This window comes from Diadema antillarum, unplaced genomic scaffold (assembly GCF_040938485.1).
Source record: "Diadema antillarum isolate AM-2024a unplaced genomic scaffold, OU_Dant_1.0 seq00001483_RagTag, whole genome shotgun sequence".
In the NCBI taxonomy this organism is placed as follows: Eukaryota; Metazoa; Echinodermata; class Echinoidea; order Diadematoida; family Diadematidae; genus Diadema; species Diadema antillarum.
In genome coordinates, this window is record NW_027272222.1 from 499,922 (window position 1) to 513,542 (window position 13,621).

The 13,621-nt window shown below is 42.8% G+C and overlaps 1 protein-coding gene across 1 annotated transcript in view; it reads right to left on the reverse strand.

The window, feature by feature from the left end:
- LOC139709964 (uncharacterized) overlaps positions 1-3,139 on the reverse strand; it is an 80,370-nt gene extending 77,231 nt beyond the window's left edge. Inside the window, exon 1 of the mRNA XM_071621913.1 lies at positions 2,611-3,139. Coding sequence (XP_071478014.1) covers positions 2,611-2,676 — 66 coding nt within the window. The 5' untranslated portion in view covers positions 2,677-3,139. The remainder of the gene's footprint in view (positions 1-2,610) is intronic.
- Between the last annotated feature and the right edge of the window lie 10,482 nt (positions 3,140-13,621).

Below are 13,621 nucleotides of genomic sequence, written 5' to 3' on the forward strand. Positions count from 1 at the left end.
GAGATGGTACTTGCACTGGTCGCCCCGTGTGCTCTGCTGGTGCATAACCCGCTGCCACCGCAGGGAAATCGCATTCATCCCCGCTGTAGCTGCTGCTGCTGTGGTCCTGCAGCGTACCGTGTGCCTGCGTACGGTCGTCAATTGCACACGCATCCATATCCCCAAACGGCACACCACCGTGGTCTGCAGTACAAGCCATATCAACATGGCCGGCACGTAATTGTTGTCGTTGGATACGATCGTATGGAGAACTCGATTGAATAGGCTGGGACGGTAGCACTTCCATTACTTTCTCAAACGTGGCTTCAAGCTTCGAAAGGCGGGAAAGCACATTCGCTTCTGTCTTTTCTTTAGGGGGGGGGGCTTTCTTACTCAAGCCCGGTTTACCAGGTTTTTGGGGAGGTCTCCTGTCCCCTTCTTTCTTTGGCTGAGCCGGCCAACACTTAGGTTCATGATGCGCGGCGACTGTTCTAATTGTAACCATGACAGACTTAGCTGTATGCTGTGAGGCGCTTGAACTAGTGATGTTCACGACAGACTTAGCTGTATGATGTGGGGCAGGTGGAATTTCCATCCCGCAACTGCGATGTGGAAAACCTTGATAATCACTAGTTAGATAATAGTCCTCTTCAGAAACAAAATTCAGCTCTAACTGAGCAACAATATGTAATTATCCAGAATTTGATAAAGTGGTATGATGATGCCCGGTACAAAAGAAGAATTAGACTGGATTTTCGACTGCACGGAGGGAACTTATTCCCTCGTGTAACGGGCAAAGAAGCAATATGACTGCATGCCCATTGAGTAAGCTCTCACTGTGAGTTCTTGCGTAAACTCACGAAATAAAATGCAAATTTAATCCAAATCGTTTATTGAGAAATGTTGATATCGACATGTGTCATGTTGCCTAACTGAGACTGAAGTTAAATGTCTCTTTTTGATAACTCATTATTTGCGTACAATTAGATTACAAACTTCAGCTTCAGATTGTGTAGGCAGTAGACACCGCTAAACCTCACGAAGACTGAGTTGTTTTGAGTGACAACATGCAATATCTCATACACACACAAAAATAAGATAGCTAACTACAGTTTCAGATTGTGTAGGCAGCAGCATACACCGAAACACATGACAACATGGAAGTTGACGTCGATATCAGTACTTGCCCATAATCAATAAGGTTTTAATTCACATGAGTGATTGAATATAAGCAATGAAGTATTTCCTGTGATTTTGATGCATTTTGTTACGGTGAATTTGTGACACTTGGATACGAAAGTAGGGCTACATTAGCGCTGCACATTTCATGGGGTATATTTGTATCATAACCTACGGAGATCTACCGTTTGTTCAATAATTTGATAAAATATTTCCCCTTCCCTTAAACATAAAAACTGCCCCCTTTCGATTCCCTACCCAACCCCTAGAGCTACTATGAATTTCCTTAAAAGTGCACTCACTAATGTGTTTCTGGTTTTCAACATTCTTTTTCTTTTTTAAATTGGGGAGTTCTGGGGTCCTTGTATCAAGGATTCCATGGGGGCACCCGGGGATCCACCATGAAAAAACTTGAAATTAAAGTCATCAATGTACTTACTCATAGTAGTAATTTAGCTCTATCACTTCTTGTTCTAGAGAAGCAGATTTGCAAAGATTCCTAAATTGAAAGGGGGGGGGGGGTTGGGGCTCCCTGGGGCCCTCCAGGGGGAGCATGGTGCCCATTCAAGCAAATTGTGATCCTATCCCCCTTGGGATGCTACTTGCCAAGTTTGGTAAAAATCCATCATGTTGTTTTGAAGGAGAAGATGAAAATGCACAATTAAGGCCCCAATTTTGACCCCTCCCCCTCCTGACCCTGGGCTCAAAGTGGGGGAGGGGGAGGGGAGGGGGCGGGAGGGGACTCCTGGATACATGTTGAGCAAACTTGAAACTACAGTCATCAATTTACTAAATCATAGTAACTAACTTAATAGCTCTATCGCTTCTGGTTCAAGAGGATAAAACTTTTTACATATTCCTCAATTTGGGAGGTTTGGGCCTCCCCCTTGGGGGCCCTTTAGGCGGGGCATGGTGTCCAATTTGAAAAACTTGAGACCCTGTTCCCAAAGGAATGCTACCTGGCAATTTCGGGAAAATCCATCACAGAGTTTTAAAGAATAAGAAAATGTACAATTTAGGCCCCAATTTGGACACCTCCCACCCCCTCCAATGGGCACCTAGGTGGGCACCCAGGCTGGATTTGCCATGAACAAATTTGAAACAAGTCATCAGTGAGCTAACTCATAGTATATACTCAGCTTTATCTGTTCTAGACCTATAGAGAGGAAGATTTTAAAGATTCCTTAATATTCAGGGGTTTGATGCTCCCGGGGGCCCTCAGGTGGGGCATGGTGCCCAGTTGAACAACTTGAGATCCTAACCCCAGGGATGCTATCTGCAAAGTTTGATGAAAATCCATTATGGGGTTTTCAAAAAATAGATGAAAATGTTAAAAGTTTAAATGCAAAACGGACACCGGATAGAGAGTGATCGCAATAGCTCACTTGAGCCTTAGGCTCAAGTGAGCTAAAAAGACGACCCTGCTGTATAACAGGAAGATGAATGTCTTACCGGTCTAGATGAAAAGACTACAGGCTCATCAGCTTTTGAAAACATCTGGATCTTCACCATAAACATTCCTATCACAAATAGAAAGGAAGAACATGAAAAGCATGACTGTGTTATGAGTCCTACTGATGGAAGAGGAAAGAAGTGGTATTTTAAATTTAAAGAGTGAAAAAAATGTGCATAGCAAGTATCTCTAGTTCTCTAAATACACAGGATGAGAAGCTTGTAGGTTCAGAGACGAAATTGCACATTTCCACTTTGAATTCAATCAAAGATAGAAATGAGGTACATCACTTTTATGTAGTCGGACAGAATAGTTTGAGATGATTCCTTCTTTTGGCCCAAAAAAGGGCATTAATTGAGATCAAACTTATAAAATCTCTACGCTTACATGGAGCATGAAGGGGAAGTGACAGCATGAGGGCATCGATTATTTGGGTGCACGTCATAAGACCGACACACACTATTCATAGAATCCACTACAGCCCACAAGTCATAAAGCCCATGACTTAAACACTATGTGAACAAGGCCCACGAGTTCAACATCAAGTAAAACAGGCCCATACGTCACACAGCCCATGGGTTCGACACTGGGCAAATACAGCCAATGAAATCAACACCAGGCAAAAAACCAAACAAAAAACAAGAGACACGGGGGTCTCGCTCTCCCGAGTATCCCAAGTTCACCTTCCATGCATTCTTGCAGACTCTTACTTGAGAAGATAGGAAACTTGTGGTGGAGGGTAGCTTTGAGAGCTGGCGTGCTACCTGTCAAGTTTGGTGAATATCTATTAAGGGGTTTTCAAGGATTATGAACATGCACAATTTACATCACCATTTGGACCCATCCCACCCCACTTTCTTGGGTCCCAAGGTGGGGGGGGGGGGGGGGGGGGAGGAGGACACCCCTGATTCTGAAATGAACAAACTTGAAACAACAGTCATCAATATACTGACTCATTGTATTAACTTAGCTCAATCACTTCTGGTTCTGGAGAAAATCTTTAAAGATTCCTTAGTGGAGGGTGGGGGGGGGGGGGATGGTGCCCATTTGATGAAATTGAGATTCTATTCCCCTAGGGATGCTACCTGCCAAGTTTGGTGAAAATTCACCATGGGGATATCAAGAAAAAGATGAAAATTCACAATTTAGGTCCCAATTTAGGCCAACTGGGGCCCCCAGGTGGAGCATGGTGCCCATTCGATGGGAATGAGATTCTTCTTCCCTGAGGGATGCTACCTGCCAAGTTTGGTGAAAATTCATTACGGCATTTTCCCTTCCAAACCCTCTTCCCCTGGGTCCCAAGGGGGGCACCCCTGATTCTGCCATGAACAAACTTGAAACTACAGTCATCAATGTAAACTCATAGTTAACTTAGCTCAAATCACTTTTGGTTCTAAAGAAAATCTTTAAAGATTCCCTGCCCCCCCCCCCTCCCCTCAGGTGGGGCATGGTGCCCATTTGATGGAATTGAGATTCTATCCCCCTAGGGATGCTACCTTCCAAGTTCGGTGAAAATTCATCATAAGGTTATCAAGAAACAGATGAAAATTCACAATTTAGGTCCCAATTTAGCCCCCCTGGGAGCCCCCCAGGTGGGGCATGGTGCCCATTTGATGGGAATGAGATTCTTTCCCTTGAGGGACACTACCTGCCAAGTTTGGTGAAAATTCATTATGGCATTTTCAAGAGAAAATGTACAATTTGGGCCCCATTAGGGCCCCTCAAAACCCCCTCCCCTGGGACCCAAGGGGGGCACCCCTGATTCTGCTACGAACAAATTTGAAACTACAGTCATTAATGTACTTACTCATAGTATTAACTTAGCTCTATCACTTCTGGTTCTAGAGAAGAAGATTTTTTAAGATTCCTGGATTTTGGGGAGTGTGGGCCCCTCTGGGGCCCACCAGGTGGGGTATGGTGCCCACTTGAATAAATTGAGGTCCTATCCCCCTAGGGATGCTACCTGCCAAGTTTGGTGAAAATCTGTTCTGGGGTTCTCAAGAAGAAGATGCAAATGTAAAAAGTTTACGCACAACGCACAACGCACGGACGGACAAATTTTCAAGAGATTTATTTGTGCTTGCATGTGTGTGCACACGCAAAAATTAACAAAATTCACTAAAAGTGTGCCCCAGGTATTTCCACCTCAATTCCAAGATCCAGGGCCTCATGCTCACCTGAATATGGCAAGTTCACCTTTTGCGCATTCTTCCAGACTCTTGAGAACATTGCAAACTTGGGAGGTGGGGAGCAGATATAAGAGCTTCCGGGGGGGGGGGGGGGGGGGGGGGGGGGGGGGGAGGGGGTGGTGGCATGGTGTCCATTTGCATTTTACATCACATCGGTACAAATACCTGACATGTACACTGTATTCAGAAAATCTGACGATGCAGTTAAAGAATAATGTGTCCGGCACCCTTCAGGCGGAGGCATAAACTAGAACTATCACTCAATGTGATTAATATCCCAACCTAAAACTGGGATCAGCTCAACCAGCAATTACTTTGTATGCTTTTTATTGAAGAAAAAATAGTTACCAGGCCAATGTATATTTTGCTCACTGATAGTCACATGTGCCATATCTCAAATCAAATGCTCAAAACCTGAGGGAGCAAGATAAGTAAATCAACAATTTCTATGATTTTCATTAAAAATGCGGTTACCATGGCAACACAATGTTTGACATTTAACAGAAAATGAAGTTTGCACAACTATAAATCATAGCCGTCACATGTGCCAAATTTCAAGTCAAATGTTCAAAAGCTGAGGAGTTAGCTGAATTCACATTATTGCATGATCGCGATCGCGACCATGATGGCAACATTTTTCAACAATGACAAAAGATAAATCTTGCACATCTAGGTAATATAGAGGTCACATGTGCCAGATTTGAAGCCAAATGCTCAAAAACCTGAGTTAGCTGAACCAAAATTTTTGTATTTTCATTCAAAATATGCTGTTACCATAGCAATGCATTGTTCAACAATGATGAAAAAATAAGCTTGCACATCTATGTACTATAGCGGTCACATGTGCCAAATTTCAAGCCAAAATGCTCAAAGACTGGGGGAGTTAACTGAATCCACAGTATTTTTGTATGATTTTCAATCAAAATATGCTGTTATCATGACAACACATTGTTCAACGATGACTATAGATTAAGTTTGCACATCTTTGTACTATAGCGGTAACTTGTGCCAAATTTCAAGCTAAATGCTCAAAGACTGAGGGAGTTAACTGAATCCACAATACTTTTGTATGCCTTTTAGTGAAAATATGCTGTTACCACAGTAATGCATTGTTCAACAATGATGAAATATTAAGTTTGCACATCTTTGTATTATAGTGGTCCCATGTGCCAAACTTCAAGCCAAATGCTCAAAGACTGAGGGAGTTAACTGAATCCACAGTATTTTTGTATGATTTTCATTCAAAATATGCTATTACCATGGCAACGCATTCTTCAACAATGACAAAAGATTAAGTTTGCACTTTACCATAGTGGTCACATGTGCCAAATTTCAAGCTAAATGCTAAAAGACTGAGGGAGTACACTGAATCCACAGTATTTTTGTAGGATTTTCATTCAAAATATGCTATCACCGTGGCAACACATCTGTCAACACTGATGAAAGATTAAGTTTACATCTACGTACCATAGCGGTCACATGTGCCAAATTTCAAGCCAAATGCTCAAAGACTGAGGGAGTTAGCTGAATCTATATTTTTGTATGCTTTTTATTAAAAAAAAATGCTGTTACCATGGCAACACATTATTCTACATTGACAAAAGATGTGTTCTGCACATCTTCATCCTGTAGTGGTCACATGTGCCAAAATTCAAGTTAAATACTCAAAAACTCAGGGAGTTAGGTCAATCCACATATGTGACCGGCGACAACGGTTTCAGGCAAAAGTCAGGAATTTTGAAAATTCATTTTTTTTCATTGAATCGCATTGCCCATTTCCTAAGCTTTACACTGATATAAAACACTTGTATTCTCCAGTATTGTAAGTGGTCATAGAAAGTGAAATATATTGCACTTTTTGATTTGTTAGCCTGACAAAATTGTGAGAAAATGGGCTTTGAAGATTCCCCTCATGCTCGAAGACGATGCCCAGCGGCGATGCGAGGTGAGAATCACCCATCCGTACAATGGTGCCAATCGAGATTAAGCTCCGCCTCTAGCAACCACAGCGGCTTCTGATTGGCTCACCGAGAGAGTCAAATTTCCTGGGCACCTTCCTCGGAACTCAGCGTATGGAACCAAATGCACAATGCGTTTCGCTCGGGTTTCTTTACCAGTACGTCTTTCAAGATGGTGGATACAATAATTAAAAGCTACTGGTTACGTGTGTATGGTGCACGTAACCAAAGGCATCCACACGCCATGCCTGTGTGTATACGTCATGGGAGCGGGTGGCACATTCGTATCCCCATCTTTAGAAATCACGTTTTCATAGCACTGATTTGTCTTGTAAATTTCATCATTGGGAACCTTTCGAAGGCAGAAAGATGAAAAGGGTCACGCTTCCTGTTTTTTTTTTTCAAGCCATGCATGTGTTGCATTGTGCGGTAAACGAGCAAGCAAACAAACAAACAAACAAACAAACACGATTTTACTTAGTTTGGTGCAATTTTGATGTTTACTATCAGGGGCATCACCAGCTTTTTTTCAAGGGGGGTGCGTTTTGACATTTAATGTAACGAGTTTATTGGACAGACATTTGGAATTTAGGAAGCTCTCAATCCCCAGACTTTTAGTATTTTTTAAGGGAAATCAAGCGGGGATAAGGGCACCGGCATAGCTAGGATTTCATCTTTTTTTTTTGGTGGGGGGGGGGGTGTTAGTATGCGAGGGAGCGAAGCGACCGAGCCCGAGCGAGCGGAGCGGGCAAGGGGGAGGGAGGGGAGGGGGTGCATGTTTTTGCTTGTTTAATTGACTTGAAACGGTCCCACTTGTTTAAGGTAGCAGTGTACTTTGATGTAATTATTGAACAATTTGCCTATAAAATAGTATCATTCAAATAAACTTCCTGTTTTTAATATTTACACTGAATATCATGAACACGACCAAACACGAGCGAGTAAAGTGAGCGAGGGGGAGGGTGTGTCCCCCTCCCATGGTGAGAACTTTTTGCATTTTGATGTTGTAAATGGTGCAATTTTGCGCATGTTTTTGCTTGCTTTATCGACTTGAAACAGTCCCACTCGTTTAAGGTAGCAGTACATTTTGTTGTCGATTATCATTGAACACTTTGTCTGTAAAATATAGTATCAGCCAAATAAACGTTATGTTGTAATATTTTACCTGAATATCATGAACGCGACCAAGCAAGAGCCGCCAGAGGAGTGAGCGAGGGGGAGGGGGTGTCCCCCTCCCACAGTGAGAACTTTTTGCATTTTGATGTTATAAATGGTGCAATTTGATACATGTTTTTGCTTGTTTAATCGACTTGAAACAGTCCCACTTGTTTAAGGTAGCAGTATATTTTGATGTAGATTATCATTGAACAATTTGTCTATAAAATAGTATCATCCAAATAAACTTCTGTTTTTAATATTTACACTGAACATCATGAACGCGACCAAGCAGGAGCAAGTGGAGTGAGCGAGGGGGAGGGTGTAGGAGGGGGTGTCCCCCTCCCATGGTGAGAACTTTTTGCATTTTGATGTTGTAAATGGTGCAATTTGATGCAGGTTTTTGCGTGTTTTATCGACTTGAAACAGTCCCACTTGTTTAAGGTAGCAGTACATTTTGATGTAAATTGTTATTGAACAATGTGCCCATATGATATCATTTAAATAAGCTTCTTGTATTAATTCTTACACTGATGTCATGAACACGACTGAACCCAAGCAAGTGGAGCGAGCGAGAGGGGAGAGTTTGTCCCCCCTCCCACGGTGAGAACTTTTTGCATTTTGACGTTGTAAGTGGCGCAATTTGATGCATGTATTTGCTTGCTTTATCGACTTGAAACAGTCCCACTTGTTTAAGGTAGCAGTATATTTTGATGTAGATTATTATTGACCAATTGTCTACAAAATAGCATCATCCAAATAAACTTCCTGTTTTAATATTTACGCTGAATATCATGAACGCGACCAAGCAAGAGCGAGCGGAGTGAGCGAGGGGGGAGGGTGTGTCCCCCTCCCATGGTAAGAACTTTTTGTATTTTGATGTTGTAAATGGTGCAATTTGATGCATGTTTTTGCTTGTTTTATCGACTTGAAACAGTCCCACTTGTTTAAGGTAGCAGTACATTTTGATGTAAATTATTATTGAACAATTTGCCCATAGAATAGTATAATTTAAATAAACTTCTTGTATTAATTCTTACAATGAATATTATGAACGCTGTCTGTTAAAGCAATCAAACAGAAAAGGCATGCACACGAGGGTGTACATATAAAGGGGCATTTCTCCTCTCACACGAAGGTGATTTTGTATTTTCAGACCTGAAATTCAGCGATCTTGTGCAAACTTTTGGTGCATTACTTGAATTTTCTAGCCCCCTCCCAAAAATAATAATTTAAACAAACAGGTTTTTTTCCCCATTTTTTTCATTGAGGTGTTAATGGCTCTTATTCAGAGTGTGCATCATCTCTGTGTATGTACAAAGTATAGCGAGGTACAGTTTAGGGGGAAGAATGCGGGAGGGGGATACCCCCTCCCGCTCGACGGAGTTCTTGAGTTTTTAGAATTGAAATAAAGCGATCTGAAGCACACTTTTTGTGGAAAATTTGGAAATTGTCATTCCCCATAGTGTACTAAGTCTATAGAAGGGACAAGGCAATGGGAGGGTGGCAAGATACCTCTCCCATATTCGATTATATATATATTTTTTTGCCTTCCAAATCCCCGGTCAAAATCTTAGGGGGGAGGCGACTGCCCCATCGCCCCCCCCCCCCTTTGCTATACCAGTGGGCATGGTAGGAAAAGGTTAATTGAAAGGAGATAATATCCCTTCCCCCACGACGGAACTTTTGAATTTTTATAAAGTTAAGTGACAGATCTGGTGCACACTTTCGATGAAACATTTGTAAATCTGTCAATGTATAGGTGTATTAAGTCCATGGACCGAACGGGGGAGGGTGTGGGCAAGGGTATCCCCCTCCCACACGAGAGAGACTTTGCTTTTTTAGAATTGAAATTCAGCAACCTGCCACCTGGTGCACACTTTGGATGAAATAATTGGACAGATTCCTAACAAACAAAGCAAGAAAATCTTTTCATCTCGGGAATTATAATTATGTGGGGGTGGGACAAATGGTGCGCCTGCCCCTCCAATACTATGGGGCAACTTTTTTTTCTGTCAAAAAGCAAGAAAAATCTTCTCATCTTGGGAATTATCAATTACGGGGGAAGGGGCAAAATCATAATATGCTTATGCACTTGTCAATTGTAGTCCCAGCCCATGGGTACCCGGGGATGGCCGGGACTTGCAACCAAGTTGGGCGGGGATTTCAGCATTTTTTTCACCCGGGTGGGTCGGGAATAGACCGGGCTTTGTAGGGGGAAATTCACTTACCGGTAATTTGCCCCGGTGGGCTGGGGATGTACCGGGGTGTTGTCGGGGGAAATTCAATTATTTTGCCCCGGTGGGTCGCGAATGGACCGGGCTTTGTCGGGGGAGATTCACTTATTTTGCCCCGGTGGGTGGGGAATAAACTGGGGCTTGTCGGGGGAAATTCGCTCCAACCAAATGGCAGGCATTTGGGGCGGGAATTTTGGCCGGGATTGAGCCAGATTTTGCTTGAGAGTTGACCATGACTTGTACTATTTCCAGTACGGTAATGTGACCATAAATTATTTCGCTTGACTAGCAATTCCCCGCTATTGAGGACTTGGTAACATTGCCCAAAAGTCGCGTAACCGCATGAATCATGTAAGAAAATAGAGCCTAGCGTGAAACATGCGCGATTTGCACATTTCATGAATTTTTCTGATGTGGAACCTTCGATCGTATCGTCCGCGGATGTGCGCCGGATCGGCGCTTTACGCGCTTCCATGCGGGCTCGGTCACACTGCCCAAAAGTTGCGTAATCGCATAAATCATGTAAGAAATTTGGTTTTGTGTGCTTGTCCGTCGAGACTTTGACCATTTTCGCTGATTTACGAAATGAAAAATCACCGATGAATTGCTCAAGAACTACGGAAAGATCACGCAAAAATATAGCGCCACAATCATACGTGAGTTGTTAGTGATATATTAGTGATTCATCGATCAGTATTTCGTAAGTATTACATGCGCTTATTTGCGTGTTCTGTTGAAGATACATAGACCTACGCCAATATTTTTTTTCAGTGATTTTCAGTGATACGTAGGTGTTACAAGCGCGAAACATGCGTCATTATTTATGTCTGCTAATCGTCGGTGGAGAGTTGTTGGTGAACGCGATAGCGGCAACATTTTCGCAAACAATCGCTGATATTCCACGCATATTTCACGCATTGTTCGCGTAGGAACCACGCAAACTCCGCAAAAATCACGTAAAACAGCGCAATAATGCGTAAACTTTTACGCGAAGCCGAGTTTTGAGCTCCTCAAAACTCGGAATTGCGTAAAGCGCCGATCCGGCGCACATCGGCTGGCAACTAGGAAGGTTCCACGTTGTAGACAAACTAATGAAATGCGCACTGGATCGCGCATGTATCGCGTAAATAAGGCTCGAATTTCTTACGTGATTCATGCATTTACGCGACTTTTGGGCAGTGTGACAGGTCCTCAAAGGCCAGGTTTTTGAGCAGCTCAAAACTCGGCTTCACGTAATTTTTGCGTAGTTTGCGTTGTTCTTACGCGAAAAACGGGCGAAATATGCGTGGAATATCAGTGATCGTTTGAGAAAATGTTGCCGCTATCAGTTGTATCACATTCATGTGCGAATCATGCGCGACTCATACGCAATTCATTGTGATAAAGCGCAGATTATGCGTGATTTTCCGTGGACCTCAGTCGTCGCGCACAACCACGAATTCGCCCTATTTGGGCCCTTTGCATGCCTATGTGCTGAAAGTGCGTGGTTTAATGATTTTTGAGTGATATTTCCGTAGTTCTTGCGCAATTCATTGGTGATTTTCATCGCGTAAATCAGCGAAAATTCTCAACTGACAAGCACGCACAACCAAATTTCTTGCGTGATTCATGCAAACTTACGCGACTTTTGGGCAGTGTGAACGGGCCTCGAGGGTCGGGACTTGGCCGGGGATTTCTATGCAAATATGCCCGGGTTGTCGGGGACTTGGCCGGGGATTTCTGCACAAATATCGCCCGGACTGTCGGGGAATTGGCCGCGGATTTCAACTTCAATTTTGCCTGGTCTGCCGGGGACTTAGCAGGGGATTTCCGTGAAAATGTCGGAGACTTGGCCGGGACTTGGCCGGGTAGTGTAACATCCCAAAATTGCAAGTGGGATGCAAGTCCCGGCCATCCCCAGGTACCCTGGGGCCGGGACTACAATTGACAAGTGCATTACCCCTTGGGCTCGTATTATATGGATTGGTCAGAAGTAACGTGCTGTACATCGACCCTACATACCTGTAAGTAGCATACGTAAATGCAAACGTGTACGTGCTCCGTACCGTACGGATGTACAGTACTGTCGATGAATAGTAAACACTGTAGAATACTAGTAGATATGTATAGAATCAGTGCTGCCAGAACCCAGGGTGCGAATTGTTTTGCCCATGAATTTTTTGTCCCTGGTGCAAAATGAAAAAATAAAACAATAAACACAAGAATAATTATGTAGCGTCCGGCGTTGAAGTCGCTCGCAGACTGAAGTGGTGACGCCCTGGTGACGCCCATGACTATGTCGGGTGTATTATGTGAATACTGGTCATTTATATGACCACTCCTTTTCTCTCTTCTGCTGTCTTTTTTAGTCAACCTGCTGTCATATTTACTACAACCACAATTAACAAGTCAGTTTCTGATCGTATGTTACACGATTTGTGTGGTGATTTGCCACTCTGATACGCTTAAACCATGTTCACTATCGTGTCTATTTTCACGTTAAGTTTGTGCTGCTTAGTGTTGCTGTTCACTTTTTGTTTCACTTCCGCTGTCGAACATTGCGGTAGAAATGCTCGGATAGAAAGCCAAAAGAAGAGTGTACGCTAAAGACCTAGCGTACTGGTTATCTATTGTTGCAACAACAATGGAGCATACATGCGTGGACAAAATATATCTGACACGCTGCGAGGCATATCTCCGAAAGCCAAACTATGTAAATGTGTGTGACGCACTATCCAATCGCACGCGAGATGCAGCGCCGTAGCAACACTGGGCATAGTGGCTCGGCATTTGAAAGAAGATCGAAAACTGACGAGTGCGCTCCAACATAGGGTGTTTAAAGGGATTGTATAGTTTTGGTTGAGACCTAATTTCAGGTTTCTAACATTTTTTTCTGAGGTAATAAGAAACCTCTTGAAATATGAAAGAGCATGTAATTCCATGAGGAATTCAACGTTTATTTGATGAAAATTGGTTTTGAAATGGCTGAGATATCCAAAACAGAGCGATTCTAATAAAGTGTGGGACCCACATTTTACTACAATCGCTTTGTTTTACTTTGTTTTTGGATCTTTCAGTCATTCCAAAACCGATTTTCATCAAATAAACTTTGAATTCCTCTTAGAGTGGTATGCTCTGTACTATTTCATAAGTGTTTTCTTGATATCTCGCAAAAAGTTAAAAGAACAATTCTCATCTCCACCAATACTGTACCATCCCTTTAAATTTCCATTTTCGGTAGGAAAAACTTAGTGTTATGCTGTGAAATTTAGTGTAGATGTAGAAAACATTTCAAAGATTCAATTTCTGCGAAAACCCAAATTCGACAAAAAAAATGGTCAAAATCTTTGTACCCCGCCTAGGAGGGAATTTCCTCTTGCGACTTTTGCCTGAAACCGCTGTCGCGGGTCACATATTTTTGTATGATTGGTACAAAAAAAACTGCTGTTGCCATGGCAACAGATTCGATCACACACACACACACACACAAAA